Consider the following 21,811-nt stretch of genomic DNA (forward strand, 5'->3'; position numbering starts at 1 on the left):
AAAGAAAGGGAAGGAAGGAAGGAAGGAAGGAAGGAAGGAAGGAAGGAAGGAAGGAAGGAAGGAAGGAAGGAAGGAAGAAAAGACATAAGCGCAGGCTAGAAAAATGGCTCAATGGTTAAGAGTATTTGCTGCTCATGCAGAAGACCCAGGTTTCGTTCCCAGTACCCACTGGTGTCTGGCTAGCAGCTGTCTATAACTCTAGTTCTACAGGATCCAACAAATAGTATCTAAAAATTTCTATTTACAATTACCCAAGGAAAGTGCATTACCAAGGCAATAAGTAAAGCAATCAAGTACTTATTTATATGTAAACCAAACCCAGTTTTTCTTCAGCAAAAAATTAAGTCTAAATTGCCAATATATGAAAGCACTTACACGCTCTATTATTTTGATAGAACTCTCTAAACAAGTACTTGCACATACCAAGAATCAACAAAGAATTTTTAATCACTTCAAAAATTACTAGGAAGAGCAAACAAACATACATACATTTAAAAGTCCAAAAGTTTAAAAATTCTTCATGAATCTAAGATCCATGGTTTCCATCAAATTCTGTTTCTATTGATAACAGGCCCCCAATTAAATGCACCCCCAAATTCTCACTCTTTTCATCATCAATAAAACACAGAACCTTACAAATACATTCTCTTGAAAATCTAGAAATACACATATGCAAAATATTTTATAAACTACTTAACACACCATTTGCCCAGCAGGCAGTTGTTATCTGAGCAAGCCTTTCATAGTAGAATAATAATTACCATTAAAAAATCAATAAAAGGGCCAGGTATGGTGGTGCACGCCTTCAATCCCAGCACTTGGGAGGCGGAGGCAGGCAGATCTCTGTGAGTTCGAGGCCAGTCTTGTCTATATAGTAAGTTCCAGGCTAGATGGAGCTACAGGGAAATCTTGTCTCAAAAAGACAAAAAAAAAAAAAAAAAAAAAAAAAAAAAAAAAGGAGGGATGTCAATAAAGAGAGCAGTGGAGAGATGGCTTAGCAGTTCAGAGTGCATACTGCTCTTGCAGAGGACCCAAGATTGAGTCCCAGCACCCACAGTGGGTGGTTTACAACCACTTGAAACTCCAGCTCTAGGAGGATCCTCTGCCTCTGGCCTCTGCTGGCACCTGAATTCACATGCACATATCTATACACAAACATACACATAATTAAAAAATAAATCTTTTAGGGACTGGAGAGATGGCTCAGTGGTTAAGAGCACTGACTGCTCTTGCAGAGGACCCGGGTTCGATTCCCAGCACCCACATGGTGGCTACAACAGTCCTTAACTCCAGTTGCAGGGGAATCCGAAGCCCTCTTCTGACCTCCACAGTGTTGCACGACACGGGAGCACTCACATACATGCAGGCAATACACTTGTACATATAAAATAAAAATAATAAATAAAATACTAAAAATAAATAAATAAATCTAAAAAAACTGTAAATCAATGAAGGGTCAGGCTTAGTGGAAAATCCCAGCACTCAAGAGGCAGAGAACAGGTGGATCTCTATGAGTTCATGGAACTCTATAAAGCAAGTTCCAGGATAGCCATGGCTACAGAGTTAGACCCTGTCTCAAACAAACAAGCAAGCAAGCAAACACACACGTAAGCACAAAATCACTGAAGGAAAAATATTTTTAGCAAAATATTCTAGAGAAAGTGATAGATTTTAAAAACAAACAAACCATGATTCTAGCTGGTAAGACAAAGTAACAACAATCACCTAGAAACAGTATTTTGATAAAAAGCTACATATTACAGCAATAAGGTGAATATCCCTTGGTCTTTATGTATTCTTTAATAACATTTTGAAGCTGGATGCTCCTTTTAAAAATTATTGGAAATACATGTAAAATATACTGTCACTGTTGGTTTTTTTTTGTTTTGTTTTGTTTTTTTTGTTTTTGGTCTTTTTGAGACAGGGTCTCCCTGTAGCCCCAGCTGTCCTGGAACTCACTATGTAGACCAGGCTGGCCTTGAACTCACAGAGATCTGCCTGTCTCTGCCTCCCAAGTGCTGGGATTAAAGGCATGCACCACACCCAGCTACCGACACTGTCTTTAAGCAAGAAGTTTTATTATTATTCTTTTATATGTATGAGTGTATTGCCTGCATGTGTGTAGATGCACCTATGTTGTACAATGCCTGAGAAGGTCAGAAGAGAGCACTGGATCCCCTGGAACTGGAGTTTCGGGCGGATGTTAGCTGTCATGTGGGTGCTGGGAATTGAACCCAGGTCTTCTGCAAGAGCAGCCAGTGCTCTTAACCACTGAGCCATCATCTCTCCAGCCCCCCTAGTCAGAAGTATTTTTAAAAAGGAATAAAAAGGGAATATATTCCAGATTAAAATCCTATGACTAACATTATTTATGTTCTACAATTTTGGAAACTGAAACAAAGTACATAAAAGTATCTTTAAAGTATTTATACTTTCTCTTCAGGTTCAACTAGAGCTCTTCAATATGAAGAAGGCATCTACAGCTGTCACTCCATTAGGGTATAAAGTAAACTCTTTTTAGACATTCTTTATCAAAATTATCTAGAGAAAATGTTCAAAACTCAGTATATCTACTGCCACAACTGATCAAAGAATTTTTTTTTAAATCCTGTTGATCTTTCATGCTGTAAAGGATGTTAAGAGAAGATGTCAGCACATGCACACAATTAGCTTATAAAAATAAACAATTATAGGGCTGGAGAGATGGCTCAATGGTTAAGAACACTGGCTATTTTTGCAGAGGACCCGGGTTCGAATCTCAGCACCCACATGGCAGCTAACAACTGTCCATAACTCCAGTCCCAGGGGATCTGACAGCCTCTTCTGTCCTCTGTGGGCACTGCACGACACGGGTACACTTATCTGCATGCAGGCAATATATACATACACATAAAATATTAAGTCGGGAGTGGTGGGCCATTCCTGTAATCTCAGCACTTGGGAGGCAGAGGCAGGCGGATCTCTCTGAGTTTAAGGCCACCCTGGTCTACAAAGTGAGTTCCAGGACACCTGGGGCTACAGGGAGACCCTGTTGCAAAAAGACAAAAAAAAAAAAAAAAAAAAGTTAAAAAAAGTAAACAATTATGCTGGGTGTGGTGGTACACACCTTTAATCCTAGCTCTGAGGAGGCAGAGACAGGCATGGATCTCTATGAGCTCAAAGCCAATGTGTTCTACACAGTGAGCTCCAGACCAGTCTGGGCTACATAGTGAAACGCCTAAAAAAATAAAAACATAGTAAGCATAAGCTTAATCAGGGCAGAATATTATGCAATAAAAATTGGATTCCCAAGTATGGGAAGGAATTATGCTCTTCCTTTTTCCTCAATATTTAAAGAAAACAATTTTTTTTCCTCAACCTTTATGGGATACCATGGTATCCCATAAACTAGGCTTAGAAAACAACTTTAATTAAAATGCTATGTCTCACATAATCACATAAACACCCATTTTTTAAAAGTATCTTTATGTTCAATACTTCCATTTGCCAAAATTTAAGAAAATTCAATTTATGAATACCCACTTAAATATTCTAAATTCAACACCAAAAATTTTATTAGGAAGAACTTGAGATGCACATAAATAAGTACTTTACTACTCTTTTCTGTCTTTTTGATAAAGGGTCTCCCTGTGGTGCCAGCTGGTCTGGAACTCACTATGAAAACCAGGCTGGCCTTGATCCCACAGAGGTCTGCTGCCTCTGCCTCCTGAGTGCTGGGATTAAAGGTGTGCACCACCATACCTGACTTAATTTACTATTTAATGTGCAAAATGTGTTCTCCAGGGATCCATCAGATCAACAGAGCAAGCAAAGTGACTTTACTCTTCTAAGGCCCAGTTTCTTCAACTGGGAAAAAGATATAGCACAATCACCGTGATGATCACGTAAGGTTGTGTACGAAGGTCCTAGCACAGTGCTAGAAGTCGTTACCAATACTATCTTTATTATAAATTTAAATTGGACTTTGGGAAACATTTTGAGATTTGCAATGTTTATAAAAATAAGTATTTCATGCATTTCTATCTTGTGTGTTTAAATTTCTAAAATTTATTCATCTTAGCAAGGGGAAAAATTATTTTTTTCCTTTCACCTTAAAATTTCCAAAAGGTCAAACAAACTTTCAAAGGGGGGCCTAGAGAGATGGCTCAAGTCATTAAGACCACTATGTACTCTTACAGAGGACCTGGGTTTGGTTCCCAGTACCCACATGGCAACTAACAACCATCTGTCACTCTAGTTCTAGAGGATCCAATACCCTCTTCTGACCTCTGCAGGCACCGGGCATGCACACTGTCCACATATGCAAACACTTATACACATAAAATAAATAAATCTTAAAAAAATATTGAGAAAATTTATAAAATAAAAACAATCTTTAGCCAGGCGTGGTGGCGCACGCCTTTAATCCCAGCACTTGGGAGGCAGAGGCAAGCGGATTTCGGTGAGTTCAAGGCCAGCCTGGTCAACACAGTGAGTTCCAGGCAGCTGGGGCTACTGGGACACCCTGTCTTAAAAAGACCAAAAAACAAAAACAAAACAACAACAACAAAAAAAACCTTTCAAAGAATTATCTAAAAGTTCTTTCTCTACCCTAAGAATGTTCTTATAGGCATAGAAAAGCATCCCTTTCACCCTTCTGATGTTTATAAAAAGCTACTACATCCAGTATGTAGGCTTTGACTTGTATAATGGGGACAGTGTCAAAATAAAACACATATTTATTAAATTGTAAGTCAGGCTTTAAAGAGTTATCACCAGACAAATTATATATTAAATAACTAAGAACCTTTCCAAATTACAAATCTCCATCAAGACATGCCACTGTCAACATCACCAAAGTCATGCGTACAGTTACTGTATTACAGAAATTTTTGTATAATACAGAATTTCTGTACCACAGAAATCTGTGACACCTGTATGTTACACCATCTTGAGAGGCCTCCTACAACAGCAAATTATTACTTGTTATTTTATAATACTATTATATTCTAAAATGGCTACTCTTCAGAATAATTGTTTTAGAACAAATGTCACTGCTTAGATGTTTTCCATTTTTACACACTCAGATAAATGATAATACTACAAATTCCAAATCACTTCTTTTTGCTTAGGGTTCCATTTAACATCCTACACTGTGTCTTTCTATATAACACAGAGACCTATACAGAAACGACTAAACCAAAATCCCACTGATTAGGTCTATCCTGTGTGGACTCCTGCCATTTCCCCCTCCATCTTAATGGCAGTACATTTTAGTGGGATATTTAATTATACTCTACCATAGATTAATTGCCTTTCTTTCAAAGTAGGAAGTTCTTTAAGATTAAGATCTACCTCACTCAGAAAATGCTATATGAAAATACCAATCTTTCAACATTGAATTTTTAAATTATGTCTTAAATCCCTAAAGAAAATACATAATAATAAGATTTCTGAGCCTAGGAATATATGACAAAATATTTCTTACCATGAAGATAATTCGTATTAAGGAGAGATGGAGGAAAACATCAGAAAGCATTGCTCTAAATACTAATCTGATGCACATATTAAAGATTATTTGATTTCTAAGTTATTTCAAAATCAACAGTCTTATTTATAAAGGCTATATGTATGCCTAGTAACAACCAAAATATATTCTAAACACTCAGAACTTGCTAAAAGAAATTGTTAGTAGTATGATCTAAGGCATCCACTAACATATACACACTAAAAGAAATAGCAATAAAAAGGGACAGCCTAAGGTCAGTGACTCTCAATAACCAATAAACATTCCAATAAGAAAAAAAAACAGAATGTGTTGATAATTACTACAACACTTTGTGTTAACCAACCTCCCTAGTCCCGCGCAATGAGCTCACAGAAGTCATGATGTGCACAGGCTGTATCCTTCGCTGCTTCCATTCTTGGTTTAAGATTTCCGTTCTTTCCAAAATTTTCTGTCGATTGGAACTAAACATACTCTTAAAAACAAACAAGAGAAATTTCACTGTTAAACATATAGCATTTCTAAAGAAGGTAAAAATCTAGCCATTCCTAAAAAATACCAAGAACATTGCCTCAAATGCACAAGGACTTCATATACTACACTATTGTTTCCCACATTCAAATAATACAAGAATACCACTTCTTATTTCATTGTGAGAGGGGAACAGGAAATTATTTCCATCCTCTTTGTTAACTTTGTATTTTAAAAATCACAATGACTTCAGAAACAAAATCATGAAACAAATTCCTTTGTACTTGGGCCCTGAGTCTACACAAGCAGTGCAAAGGTATACTGAAAAGATTTCCAAACAGGTTGAATAAACTTTTAGATTAAAATCAGCATCTCGCAGGCCGACCTGGAACTAGCTCACAGCTGAGGATGATGATCTTTTTAACCTATGTATTTGGGGGTATGTATGTGCATATGCATATTCCACGGCATATTTGTGGGGGGCAGAGGACAATTTGCAGGAGTTGGTTTTCTCCTTCCACCACATGGGTCCCGGGGTTCAGGCTTGGTGTCAAGGGCCTTTATCCATTAAGCCATCTCACCAGCCCTGATCTTGAACTTCTGATCCTCCTGCCTCCACCTCCCAAGTGCTGAGATCGCAGGCATGCACCACTACACGTAGCATTCACACTATAATTTTAATTAGGCAGATCAAGGACTATAGCTTATGAAATCCTCATTGATTTTACTCTAAATGTGACCCTGACTAAAAATGTACCATTTCAAAGTAAAACTTATTTAACTTGAGGGTGGGGGGAATTAACCTTAATTACATATGCATCTTCACAGAAGATAAAATTACCTTTACTTCATCAGCTCGTCTGAATCTCTTAAGCTGTCTCAGCCGCATGTACTCTGATTTTACACGCTTCCGCCAACAAACGGGCCCCTTCTCAGATTTCTTCCCAGTCTGGCCCATGATTATTCTAAAAGCAATGGTTTCACATTAAAATCATTTGTCTACCTAGCTTAAATATGATCACTTGTCTTTTAATCCCAAGCAAACTGAAAAGTCAACAAACAACACATTTTTATTGCTGATACTTGCAAAGAAGAGCCCATTTGTTCTATATGGTTAAATCCTGGAAACATTTCATTGAAAGCTTTAACTTAATACAACTTTAAAAGATATTTTATTTACAGTCTACACTCCTAAATAGCAGCAGTCTTGCAGAAGTGTGATCTCATTACAAGAATTACATATACTATACCACAAGCTGGTTTCTACTCCATGAGGTCCACATTGGTAGAGGGGGAGAAATATATAGAAATCTTCTCTAACAGTTTTAATATTAAAACAACTGATACTGAGACAAGGTGTAACTAAATAATATACAATTGGTCTTCATAAGCACAGGTTCCACATTCATGGGCCCAACGAACCTCAGATCAGAAACATTTAGAAAAAAAATTCCAGAATAGGAAAAACCAAAACTTGAATTAGTTATACATCAAGTATTATGCTCATTCAATACAGATGAAATGATGTATAAGCACACCCTGTGTAGCCTCCAGCCATTCCACAGACCCTGTCTCTCTCCAACTTCCTAGAGCACTGTTCACTCCACTCTTGAACTGAGTAGTTAGGCCTACAATGGTCACCTCTGTAGTAAACATGTACAGATCTTTTCTTGTCATTTTCCCTGAACAGTACTATATAACCAATAGTGTAGCAACTATTAACATAGCACACTGGTGATGAGAGAAAAGCAATCACTTGGTCCCCAGATAGTTGGCATTGTATTGAGAGGTAGCAGCTCTATGAGGCAGGAACTAGATGGAAGAAGTCACTAGGGGCATACCTTTGAAAATTACACCTGGCTCTGGATGCCCTTTCATTCTCTCCTCTTCCTGTCTACCAGGAGGTAAAGAATTAACTCTTCCACAACTCCCAAATAACTATTATTGTCACATTTACATTTAAAATCACAATGTTCATGTTTTCACTCCACTCACCCTCACTGCAAATTCTTCACTGTCAAGAAAAGATTTTATTCATTTGTAAAGTCTCAGAGCCTGGAACTATGTGTCTGATAAATAATGGACTTAAAAGCAAAAGCAAAACAAAAACAGGTTTATTGATCATTTATAGCGATAATGAGTAACTTCTCTTATCAGCACATTATTTGTAAGGTTTAGCCTTGCTACAAGGTAGAAAACAAAAGGTGGCCACCCTGTACTATCCATGTGTGAACCAAAAAAAGCAAAAGAGACATATGCTTCACTGTCAAGAAACCCCCAAGAGATGAATTTAGGGAATAGTTAGGATCCTGGTTCAGATGTCCTAGTGACAGCACTTGAGCCCTACATCAAGCAAACTGCAAAACCAATTCTAACAACTGCTCGGTTATATGAGCAAAGAAATCCATGCAAAACCCCCTCCCAAGTAGTTTGGATTAGATTTCTGCCATATGGATTACAGAAAGTACCTGAGACTATACACACAATTTCACCCCAATTCATTTGGATGCCTTTTCAAATCCTGCCTTATTACCATCAATAGCATCATCACAAAGGGCAGTTATGCAGTGGTACTCTGATCTCTACTAAGAGCTTCATCCAACGTCCTCCTTCTTCATCCAAAGTTAATGGCAACCCATAAGAAGATGCTAAAACATAACTGTCTGCCTCTCAGGAGACCAGACAAGAGCTCAAAGATTCAGCATTCTTCCTGATCAGGTACTAACCTATAACAATGTAAGATAAGTCTGGCTAAACAACATATTTCTGCTCCTCCTTACTCAGCTGCCAACAAATAAAAAAAACTAAAAGAGAATTTTTTAAAAAGTTCCCAGGCACCACTGAGGCCTGGTTGCTGTCCTTAAAGCTCTTCCTAAAGGACTTGCTAAAATCACATCAATGGCCAACTAGTTCTTGACAAACACATTTCTGTCCCCATTTCTCTGGAAAACTGAGATAATAAACTACATATACTACTTATCTCCCCAATGAAATTAATAGACTCTATTTTTTCTTGGGGGGGGGCGGTGAGAACAGGGTGTCCCTGTAGCCCCAGCTGGCCTGGAACTAACTATATAGACCAGGCTGGCTCTGAACTCAGATTCCCCTGCCTCTGCCTTCTGAGTGCAAGGATTAAAGGCACGTGCTACCATGCCCAGCAAAGTTTATAGACTCTTAACTAAATGCCAAGTTAAATAAGGTCAAATCCAAACCAAAAAAAAAGTAAATGTAATATAATTGCAATATTCTCATTATTTTTCCCTAAAAAATGTTCACTGTACAAGACTTCCATAAAATTACATATTTGGGAAATCACCCGTCTTCAATAGCTTTTATTTATTTATTTATTTATTTATTTATTTATTTAGGTCTTTAAAAAAAGGGGGGTATCCCTGTAGCCCCATCTGGCCTGCAACTCATTAGGCTAGCCTGGAATTCAGAAATCCACCTGCCTCTGCCTCCCAAGTGCTGGGACTACAGGCCTGCACCAGCATATCCAGCTTAATAGCTTTAAAAAAAAAAAAAAAAAAAAGCATTTATTTGTGTATGTATGCATGGTGTGCTCAGAGACAACTTGTCAGAGTTGGTTCCACTAAGTGGGTCCTGAACTCAAGTCTGCAGGTTTGGCAGCAACCACTTTTGGCCTCTGAGCTATCTTTCCAGCTCATTCTGTAGCATTTTTATGTTTAAAGGCTTTGATGGTAGCTGTTAGTCTCACCTAACTTTTTTTTTTTTTCAGTTAAAACCTACTGCTTTAATTTACTGTAAATTAATGGTAAATAAGATTTCATATGTAAGGATAGCATAAAAAGAATTGAGACACGTGAATGGTAAACTATTAATAATCAGTTAAAAACAAATTAACTACCTAAGAGAAGCAGATCTTATGCCTAAGGAAAAATGCAGAAAACATGCAACCCGTGGAAAGAAATCCCGTGTGAGAGGAATCCAAGAAAAGCAGATTCATGAAATTTTATCTAAAAACAAAAACCACATGGGAGCAGGGGAACCAAACAGTGCTGGAAAAACTGAATTATCCACAAACAGAAGAATGAAAAAAAACATCATTTTAAAAATCAACTCAAAAGCCAGGCATGGTGGTACATGCCTTTAATCCCAGCACTCAGGAGGCAGCAGATCTCTGTGAGTTTGAGGCTAGCCTGGGCCAGGGGCTACAGGGAGACCCTGTCTCAAAAATACGAAAAAAAAAAAAAAAATACTAGACAAAACAAGGGAAATGACCTTGAAACTGGGCAAGTTTTATTTATGTGCAAGACAACAGACAGACACAGATAGACACATGCATGCACCCAAACACCCAGGACAAGAAACAAAAGCAAAATAAACAAAGGGATATATCAAACTGGCAGCTTCACAAGGCAAAATAATTAATTACCTAAGTGAAGAGACAGTACACAGAATAGGATATTTGAAAACTATACATACAAGGGATTAATATCCAGACTACATAAGGAACCCAAAAGATTTAGCAGGAAAATGCTATAAAAAACTGGTCAAATGCAAGTCAACAACTGATTATAATTCATGCAGTTACCTCCCTGCAATTTCTTAAGATTGGGGAAAGGATGGGGGGGAATGACACATGACACAGGACGTTAACAACAGACAGATCATACAACACATTTCTATCCCAGCCCTTCCATATGGGAAAAGAAAATGAGAGAGCTAGGATGAAGCAAAGATTTAAGATATAAGCACAGCATGGTGGTACATACCTTTAATCCCAGCACTTGGGAGGCAGAGGCAGGCAGATCTCTGAGAGTTCCAGGTCAGCTGGGGCTACCTGGAGACCCTGTCTCAAAAAGACCACAGAGGCCGGAAGAGGGCCCCTTCGAACTGCCATGTGAGCTGCCATGTGGGTACTAGGAACAGAACCCAGGTACCTTGCAAGAGCAGATACTGCTCTTAACCACTGAGCCATCTCTCCAGCCCCCTCTTCATTAAAGAACATTCCTATCGACTGCAGGGATCCTAAACTACATGCCTTCATCAAGTCCCAATTTCATAATCTACAAAATGAAGATACCTCTTCTGTGGGCAGATACTCAATAACACAAATCGTTTTATTTGTGCATCTCATTCATTTTACAATGAAAGTGAGAGCCACAAAGTGTACTTGCTAACAAAATACTAATTTATCAGAAGAACCTACTTTAGAGGCTATTTTTTTATTTAACAGTTGGTAGGAAGTAGCCCTTCAAAAATATCTTTGCATCCCAAATAGTAGTATATGCCTATAGCACCCAGCACTTAGAAGGTGGTACAGGAGATCAGAAGGTCAGGGTCAGCCTGGCTACATGAGACCCTGTCTCAAAGAACAGGAAGCATTTTCTTTATAGCATAACTTAAAGCTTTCTATTCCAGGCAGGCAAATACTCTCCAAAAAGTAAAAATGACTTAAAGGGAAAATGGGATAACTCAACCCTCCCTTCCTCTATGCTTCTTCAAGCAACATTTATGCCATCTACAAATCCTACTTCCCAAACTTTTCTGAAAAAATTTTTTCACTGTAGCATACCCCATAATACCCATTAAGGAATTTTAACCTAAACTTGCCTACTTTGCTTAAGTATAAAGCAGTTGGTTTTTGCTTTGTTTTTGAGGCAGGGTCTCAGTATGCAGCTCTGGCTGGCCTGGACCTCAGTAAGATGGCTTCAAACTCCACCTGTCTCTGCCTCCGGCGTGCTGGAATTAAAGGTGTGTGCCACTACACCCAGCAGCGTATAAAACAATTTCAATATAATATATCTTAGATCAGAATTTTGTTAGCACTATACCTTTTGGTATCAAATGATAAATTAGTTAAAATAATTTACAAAGTTCACATAGCACAATTTCTTTGTGTTTGTGCATGCACGTGTGTGTGTACATGTTCATATGGGCATACATATAAATGTGCATACATGTGTACACAAGCACTGTAGAGGCCAGAGGGCAACCTCAACTGGAGTTCCTCAACCATCCTGTTTTTGTTGAGAAAGAGCTCTCATTTTCCTGGAATGTACCAATAAGGCTAGGATGCCAGGCAGGCCAAGGAGCCCCAGGAATCCACCTGGGTCTGCCTCCCCAGCACTAGTACTACAGGTATGTACCACCATACCCCGTTTTTTAACCTAGGTTCTGGGAATCCAAAAGTAGAGTCTATAAGCAGCTCTTGCAGAAGACCTGGGGTTCAGTTCCCATGTACCCACATGGTGGCTCACAACCTTCTATAACTCCAGTTCCAGAGGATTCCATGCCCCTTTCTAAGTCTCTGTGGGTCTCTGCATGCAATGGTGCACATACCTAAATGCAGACAAACACTTATAAACATTTAACAAAAATAGTCTGTAAAAATACGAGTGAAATTTTTATAATGAACAAGTTAGCAAAATTTACTATGTAAAACTCACTTGACAGATGCCCCTTATAGACTCTATTTTGGGGGGAAGGGTAAAATTTAAATAATTACTGAGTTTCTGTTTGAGAAGATGGCTCTCAAGTTTTCAGAGCTCTGACCAAAATAAATCTATCAAATCTTTCATTAGTGCCTACAATGTACAATGCCCTTTTCTAAGCTCTGCCTTAAAGAATTTTTTTTTAAGAGGTTAAAATGAAGTTCTAGTACAGAGAAAAACTGATCAAAACATGTTTCTAAGCTGAAGAAAAGCTTTCTAGCTCAATTGAACATTCAAGTTAGAAACTTCTAAAGCTAGCATTCTGGCTAACATATAGAATAGGTCAACTTCTCTTTACTGGTCTCATTTTTTCTTTTTATTACTTTTACTTTTATGTATATGAATGTATTACCTGCATGTATGTAAGTTCACCTGTATTGTGCAATGCCTAAGGAGGTCAGAAGAGAGTATCGGATCCCCTAGAACTGGAGTTAGGGATGGTTGTTAGCCACCATGTGAGTGCTGGGAACTTAACCCATGTCCTCTGCAAGAGCAGCCAGTGCTCTTAACCACTGAGTCATCTCTGCAGCCCCAGATCTCGTTTCTTATACATTTTTCCTATTGTTCTCAATCAATTAAATCAATCAGTCAAGTCTTCTTGTTTATAGGAAATACAGCACTTTTGAATATACCCAAGGAATGAAAAGATTAAAGGCTAGCACACCTTTAATCCTAGAGAGAGAGAGGCAGAGGCAGGCAGATCCCTAGTTACAGGGCAGCCAAAATTATAGGGGGAGACCCTTTCTCTAAAAAACATTAATCAGAACACTAGTTTTAGAAGTTTCTAACTTGAATCTTCAGTCATAGCAAGATTAAACTCAGCAATGACAGGATATGATCACCTAGAGTGGAATATGACACACAGCAGAGGTCCCAAGGATTGCTTTCTCTCCACTTCATTACAGAAGGAGAAAGGTTATATATTTCTTAAAGAAAGGTTAGAAAAAATGGCCAGGCGTGGTGGTGCACAGCTTTAATCCCTGCACTCAGGAGGCAGAGGCAGGCGGATCTCTCTGAGTTCAAGGCCAGCCTGGTCTACATAGTGAGTTCCAGGACAGCTGGGGCTACAGGGAGACCCTGTTTCAAAAAGACCAAAAAAATAAAAAAGGTAAAAATTGTTGAGGGGCCAAATTAGGTGTTGAGCAAAGAACAGAATGGTATTTTGCAGAATAAATACAGTACACAGAATCAAGTGTTTAAGGAGGTCAAAGTTTAGACCAGCATAGACTACACAGTTAAGTTCTAGGTCCACCTACACCAGAATGAGGCCTTGCCTCAGAAAATCAAAAACACCACAGGAAAATAGCACATATTATAAGACAATTATTGTAAGACTGGCAATGCTAAAGTCAGTAAGGATTAGGGACACTGTAGCCCCTGCACAGTTACAACTGGAACTGCACTTCCAACATAAATGTACAACCACCTTGGAAAAGTTTGGCAGTCTCTTATGAAATGAAATTAATATTTACCACATGACACAGCTATCCAAATTAGAGGTAGTTACCCAAGAAAAACTAAAATATAGTTGTTAACAGATTTCTTAATAGCCAAAACTAAAAACAACCCCATATACCTATCAGCAAATAAACACACACACACACACACACACACACACACACACAACAACTATTCATATAACAGATAACAGATAACATATAATGTTATCTCTACAACATAAAGATATATCTCAAAAACATGCAGGATGCATATATATCTCAAAAACCATACTATATGCTTTATTCATATAAAATTCCTGAGCAGGAAAAAGCTGATCAGTAATGACAATGCTGTTGATTATGAATGAGGTGGTAGTACAGGTGGACAACTTTATCAAACACTTTCTAACTATACCTTTAAACATGTGTATTTTGTTGTATATAAATTATAGTTCAATGAAGTGGACTTGGTAACTAAAAACAAGATCTTTCGAGAAAATCTGACAAAACCAATAAAAACTTAGAATGTGCCAGGCATGGTGGCTCAGGCTTTTAGTCCCAGCACTTAGGATGCAGATAGGCTTATCTGTCTGAGTTTGAGGCCAGCCTGGTCTTCATAGCAGTTTCAGGCCAACCAGGGCTACATTGTGAGACCCTGTGTAAAGAAAAAAAGGAAAAATTAAATGTTCGGGGGGGAAGGGGTGTTCATCAGGTCAAGACACTTGAAACTTGAGTTCAAGTCCTGAAACCCACATAAAAATAGAAAGAAAAGCCTGATTCCACAAAATTTTCTTTGACCTCCACAAGCCCTGTGACATATGTGCATGCAAACGCACACACGCACACACACACACACATTTTTTAAAAAATAAGCGCTATGCGGAATGCCCACTTCATTTAAAGCAAGAAAACAATGCCCATCACAGAGAAATAGGACTGGTTTGCTGTACTATGACACATTTGTAAGTTGTAATACTGTGCATTCCCCTCAAAAAAGGAAGCACAGCCTGATAGGGGCAACAATGTTTTCTGTAAAGAGCTATGTGATAAGTTTCACTCTCCTTTATATAATTTTTTCTTGGGGGATTGGGATGCTTTACAACTTTCTTAAAATATTAATATTCTTAGTTTATGCGCCTTACATAAAACCACTTGTGGATGTAGCTCAGTGGCAGCATGCAGGAGGTACTAGGTTAGATTTCCCATACTGCCCAAAACAAACAATAAATAGATCAGAACTTTAAAACTGAAAGTCAAAACCCAAATGCCCAAATTCACAGCCTTTCTCTACTACCTCCTCTTATCTCCCCATTTCTTGTCATTAACTTTTTCTACATAAAATGAAGTAGCAGGGCATAGTGGAACACCCCTCTAATCTAGGCACTTGGGAGATGGAGGCAGAAGGATCAGAAGTTCAAGATTAACCCGAGCTACATGACTGCTCAAGGCTGGAGAAATAGCTCCGTGGTTAAGATTGTACATTGCTCTAGGAGAGGCCAGAGTTCAATTCCTAGCACTCATGTCCAGCAGCTCACACTGCCTATAACTCCAATTCCAGGAGATCCAATGCCCTCTCCTGGCCTCCACAGGCACCTGCACTAAAGGTACACATACCCACACACAGACACACACAAATACACATAATAAACCTTTTTAAAAAAAGGTCTTTAAGGACTTTTTGTCTTAAGGACTTGTGTCTCAGCAACAGCTATAAAGTATGCATTTATGAGTATACAATAAGGTGACCACTTAGGTTTCCATCCTGAACTGTCAATTTGTGTTTGCGATGTGTGTTATTCTCTTGCTGACTTGAGTTTTCCTAACGATAAATTGGTGATTATAATGATAATATCCAATAAGGTGGTTGTAAAATTTAAAGGACTACATGTTGAGGGGTTGGCAAGGTGGCTCAGCAGGTAAAGGCACTTGCCATCAAACCTACCAAACTGAGTTTTTTCCCTGAGACTCACATAGTGGAGAGGACCAACTCCTCTAAGTTGTCCTCTGACCTCCACAGGGCACATGTGCACCCATACATATATGCACATCAACAAAATAAATGTAACAAAAAAATTTCTTTTAAAAGAACAAAGTTTGGACCCTGACTACAAATTCCTAACAGTAATTCTAGACAAGTTCTTAACGTCTCTAGACTAGCTTTCTTCAGCTTCTTCAGGTTTGCAGGGTGCATTAAGCTTTATATTCTAGTAAAATCTATGTTAACATTTACCATTGTATCTTTTGGGGGGGTCTTTTATTTGAGACAGGGTCTCCCTATAGCCCCAGCTGTCCTGGAACTCACTATGTAGACCAAGCTGACCAGGAACTCAGAGAGATCCGCCTGCCTCTGCCTCTCAAGTGCTGGGACTACAGGCGTGTGCTACCACGCCCGGCTGTATCTTTCTTTTTGGCTTTTAGACAGGCTCTATGCAGCACTGGCTAGTCTGGAACTCTCTATGCAGATGAGGCTGGCCTGCCTCCCAAGTGCACCACCATGTCCAGCCATTGTATCCATCTTTAAATGTCTGAAAATCAGTAGCATGAACTACAGCTGCCCCTCCATATCCAAGAAGGATAAATCCCAGAAACTTCCCTCAGAAAAAATCTGAGGATGCTCAAATCCTTTATATAATATATCATAATATGGCTTGCTACTGTGTTTGGGTGGTTTTTTATTTTTTACATTAACTGGGGGAGGGAGGAGTCACAACCCCAAGTGTGGAGGTCAGAGGGCAACATGCAACAGTCAGTTCTTTCCTTCCACCGTGTGGGTTTCAGGGATCAAACTCAAGACTGTCATGTTTGGCAGTAAGTGCCTTTACCAGCTGAGCCATCTCACTGACCCATTGCTCTAGTTGAGACAGAATCTGACCAAGTCCAGATTGATCTCAAACTCATGAGCTCAAGGGATCCTCCTGTCTTAGCTTCCCAAGTATGTATACACCACCATACATAGCTACTTCATATACTGGAAATCATTTCTGGATTACTTATAATATCCAACAATACAAACACTATGAAAATAGCTGTTACACCGTATTACTTAAAGGAAAAACTACCACACGTCTGTATACATTCAGTTACAACAAACACTATTTTTGGTAGTATTTTCAAGATGTTGATTAAACCCATACATACAGAAGGCATGGGTATGGAAGGCTGACTCTATGTATAAATATACATATTGTTCACCTATCTCCAGAATTTACCTGCAGAGCTATCTCACTGGCCCTGTTTTGTTTTTTAATATTTTATTATTTTTATTTTATGAGTGTATTGCCTGCATGTAGGTAAGTGCACCCGTGTTATGCAATGCCCACAGAGGACAGAAGAGGCCGTTGGATCCCCTGGAACTGGAGTTACGGACAGTTGTTAGCTGCCATGTGGGTGCTGGGATTCGAAAAATCAGTGTTCTTAACCACTGAGCCATCTCTCCAGCCCCCGCCTTTGTTTTTAAAATGGGGTTTTCACTATCTAAAGTTGGCCTCAAGCTTACTATGTAATTGAGGAGGACCTTGAAATTCAGATCCTCCAGCCTCCACTTACAGAGACTAAAGGCATGTACTTCTCTACATTTGCTTTTATGTTGTGCTGAAGTCAAACCCAGGGCTTCATGTATGCTAGGAAAGAACTCTACCAATTGAGCCTCATAAAAAAAGTTGTTTCAAGGGGCTGTGGAGATGGCTCAGTCAGTAAGGCGCTTGCTATGCAAGCATTAGGACCTGAGTCCAGATCGGCACAGTAGGTGCCTGTAATCCTATCACTAGGAGACAGGCAGATTCCTGGGATTTGCTGGCCAGACAGCCTAAATGAATCTGTGAGCTCCAGGTTCAATGAGAGATTAAAAAAAAAAAGGGGGGGTTACAGAGAAGACATCGAAGGTCAACCTCTGACCTCCATTATACATACTCATGAACACACACACACACACACACACACACACACACACACAGAGAGAGAGAGAGTGGTACATACCTATAACCCAAGCATTCAGGAGGCAGAAGCAGAAAGATTGCCCCAAGTTCAAGGCCAGCCTGGTCTACACAGCCAGTTCCACAATGTGAACCCTGTCTCAAAATACAGTTGTTTCTCACTAATTTCACTTAGTATAAGGTCCTCAAAGTCTAGGAAAGTTGTATAGCACATATCAGAATTTCATTTTATGTCAGAATCTCCTTTTATGTCAGAATATCTTACTGTATGCTTTCACTATACTTTGTTTCTTCGCCTAGTGATAAATGAATTTTTAAAAATTAAGCACCCGATGTGTTACCATGACAAATAGTGGGCACTTTTAATACTACAGTCACATATTGCTCCACGACAGGGATACATTCATGGTGTTAGGCAATCGTGTCAAGGTGTGAACACCTAGAGTATACTTACACAAACCAAGATAGCTATGCCATCATTAAGCAATGATCTTAAGGTACGTCTCTCACATACATGGTGTCACTGACAAAAATTCATTATACAATTCATGAGTTCTTTAAGCAGCAATTCCTTTTCTCACTTCAGTTTTGTCATTCTTTTGTGCCACAGAGTACAGTGACATGCAACTATGTGACCATTTTAGAAGTTTATCAGCTACTTGGGCTCCAGAGATGGCTCATTAGTTAAGAGAGCTTGCTACATAATCATGAGGATCAGAGTTCAGATCCCAGCATCCACCTAACAAGCCAGGCATCTGTAAATGCCCGTAACTCCAATTCCAAGGAATCAGACATTCAATTCTGGCTTCCCACATGCACACAGCACGTATACACGTTTAAGCACATACACCCACACAATTTTTTTTTAACTTTAATTATATTCCTGGGTGTGTGCATGCTCCCATGTGCTCCCGCTCCCTTGCGTAGGTGCATCACTCACTACAAGTGTGGAAGTCAGAGGATAACATGCAGGAGTCAGTTCTCTTAACCATATGGGTCCTGAGGCTTTAACTCGGGCCATGAGGCTTGGCAGCAAGCATCTTTATTTGCTAAGCCATCTTGTCAGCTGAATACATAATTTTTCTTAAAAGAAATTTATCAGCTACAACTTTTGATACTACTAGACTTCCTAGTCTTTTTGCCATTTTAAATGAATAAAGAGAAAATTAGAGTTGCACAGCAGAAGCATGTAAATGCTAGTTATACAAACAAAAACAAGACAGAACCTTGCCTCAAGGTGCTATAGTGTGAAGAAGGGTGAACAAACAATTTGATACATGCTATAATAAAAACATGAATAAAGTCTCCTGGGAACTCAAGAGTGCTTCCAAATTCAGAGGTCTCTAGAAGGTAAAGCACATCATCTGATGAACCTTACTCTGAATTTAATGCATTGTTCCCTTCTACCTGTGCGCCACCATAAAGATGTCACCACCCCCTATAGTTGCTTTGTAATTCACAGAAAATTTTTTCAGTCTATACTGACTTAAAGATGTCAAAACTAATTCATAAATCCTTTCTAAATGGGTCATAACTCATTATATCAGAAAATTTTGCCTTGTCTATTTTTTTAAAGCAGAACAACTTTCTTAATTATTGTGTATTTAAAAGCTAGTAAGCCGGGTGGGTAGAGCAGGCCTTTAATCCCACACTGGGGAGGCAAAGGCAGGCAGATCTGTGAGTTCCAGGGCAGAGAGACTTTGTCTCAAAAAACAATAGATAAATAAACAAATGCTAATAATGAATAAATCTAAACTTGTTGGGCATACCACCTCAAAGCATGAAAGATACCCTAAAAATATCAGCGTGGTCTGAGAAATCTGCCCAAAACTGGTAAATGGCCAAAACAAAGATGATCACTTCCATGTGCCCATACAAAACAAAGCCAGAACCAAAAAGAACATTTCTCCTAACTATACTAAATCAACAAGTGTTTTTCTTTTCTAACACTGCTAGTCAGAGTGCCTAAACATATCTTCAATTCTACCACAACATAACTTAAAAATTTCAACCAATTCCTCAGACGTTTTAAGAAATATCTGTAGCAAATAACTACAGAATAAGGACAAAAGCTGGAAATTTTATATCCTCAACACTCAAGTTTCTACCAGAAATGTACACAACTAGTTCATTTTATAATAATATTTTCAATGAGATTTTTAAACACATGATTATTAAGGCCTAATATAAACAAACATTTTAAATCTTAACACTTAGAGCAGTACCTGAAATGTCTATTCCATGATGCTCAACACTCTACAAAACAGATGCAATAGATTTTTAGACTGCATTTCTTTGTTTCCATTTGTAGGAAATCATAAGTTAGCAAATGTACTTCAGATCTTCATCAGATGGAACAATCAGAAAGAGTCTGTGTTTTCCTAACTTCTTTTTTTTAACATATTTCCCATCAAAGTAAGAATTTAAGATGCAATTTGCATAAGTGTTTCTGGGGCTTTAAATATCTCATTTTCCAACACACCTCCAAAAAGAGGAAACACTGATTCCTTTCTTCTAAGATTAAAATCCAATCTATTCCTAACTTAACAGACCATGAAGAGGAAATTAAAATATAACCTAAATACTTTTATTTCTTGAAAATAGAGTATTTAGAATTATGCTTGTTTTCAGCTGTGGCAACATTACTGCTTTAAAATATTTTTCAAATGTTTTAATGTGACACTAAAATCCCATAAAATTAAACTGATAACGACCTTCTTGAAACTTAGAGAGTTGTAGTAAAATATTTTAAATAACAAAGACAGATTTTTACTTCCAAATGAATTTAGATTTTACAGACCCTGTGTGATAAACAAAGGAAGTTTCGTTGAATTGTGACTAGAATACACGGGAATATCTTAGGCAAACAAACGTGTACATTCCGTCTTTTCTGACTCACCAAAGCTATTGTTCTCAGAAAACAAGACCAATTAATAAGAAATTGTCAAGCTTATAGTCTAAACCCACATTTCTCGTGGGCATTTTATTTCGATCACCTAATTCATCTTTCTCTCATTCAACCCCTTGAGATGTGAGGAATAATCGTTGGGTTAAATGACAGTTGATTTCGTTAGCACCTGTCGCCATTCTCAGATGTAGCACACAAGTTGGCCAATTTTTTTTTTTTTAATCACGATTCTTTAGAAAGTGGAACTCACACAAGGCATTCACCAAGTTTTCCGAAAGCCCGTGCTTCTCCATTCCTCCCATTTTCAAAAAGTAGCCCCGAGGCAACGATCTTCTGGTGCGTGGCGGGGGATGCACAATGAAGTGGGACCTCAAGCAACACAACCAAGAAAGGGAGGACAGCTCCGCTCTTGCCATCCAACTTAGCACAAAGCCAAGCGACGGCCCAGGAGGCAGCCCGAGGCGGCGGGAGACACCCGGCTATCGGGGAAACGTCAGCGGCGGGGCTGCCAGAGTTCCCACGTCGCGCACTAAGCCCCTGGGCGGCTGGGCCCGGCGCGAGCCGGTCGCCGCCCCTGGCGGGGTCCCGGTGGGGACCAGCCCTGCCCACCCGCGCCCGCGGCGCCTCCCCACGCCCCAACCCGCGCGGCGGGAATCCCGAGTGTCGTGTCCTCCCCTCCCCTCCCGAGACACAGTCCGTCCTTTGTCTGAGTGCGGACTCTCCGCTCGGTCCCACCAACTTGAGTCTGTCCCGTCCCACCCGGACGCCCGCGCCGCCCCGCCACACAAAGGAGACTTGAGGCTCTGGGATGCCAGCAACGGCCACCCGAACGCCCCCTGCCCCGGCCCGGCGGGACCAGGCACCGGGACAGGAGCCCCCCGCCACCGGCCCCTAACCCGCCCGTACCCACGGAGCCACGCTGCCCACTCGCGGGGTGGCGCGAGCCCGACCAGACCTCACGACCCCCTCCGAGAGGTCGCCCCCGGCGCGCCTACAAAAGCGGCGCCCGGGTGAGCCCCGCTTGGGCGATGCCGAAGACTGGCCGGCACCGGCGGGGAGGTCCCGCGGTCGCTGCCGCCGCCGCCCCAGGGCGCGCTCCGGAGCCCCGCCGGCCGCCC

At 39.7% G+C, this 21,811-nt stretch overlaps 1 protein-coding gene across 10 annotated transcripts in view; it reads right to left on the reverse strand.

The window, feature by feature from the left end:
* The window catches only part of Ezh2 (enhancer of zeste 2 polycomb repressive complex 2 subunit), a 74,176-nt gene that overhangs the window by 51,900 nt on the left and 465 nt on the right, over positions 1-21,811 (reverse strand). For 5 of the 10 annotated variants that reach the window (XR_003848969.1, XM_008829750.2, XM_029561930.1 and 2 more), the window contains exons 2-3: positions 6,798-6,921; positions 5,832-5,960 (exon numbers count right to left, since the gene is read on the reverse strand). Coding sequence is in view for 8 of the 10 variants with exons in the window: in XM_008829750.2 (XP_008827972.2) it covers positions 5,832-5,960; positions 6,798-6,921 (253 nt within the window). In the remaining 2 variants the exon portion in view is untranslated. Of the gene's footprint in view, positions 1-5,831; positions 5,961-6,797; positions 6,922-20,943; positions 21,163-21,811 lie in introns of those variants that run through there. The other 5 variants (XM_017797313.2, XM_029561926.1, XM_029561928.1 and 2 more) reach the window with 3 other exon arrangements.

The sequence above is a fragment of the Nannospalax galili genome, unplaced genomic scaffold, assembly GCF_000622305.1.
Source record: "Nannospalax galili isolate Female #2095 unplaced genomic scaffold, S.galili_v1.0 scaffold234, whole genome shotgun sequence".
Taxonomy (NCBI): Eukaryota; Metazoa; Chordata; class Mammalia; order Rodentia; family Spalacidae; genus Nannospalax; species Nannospalax galili.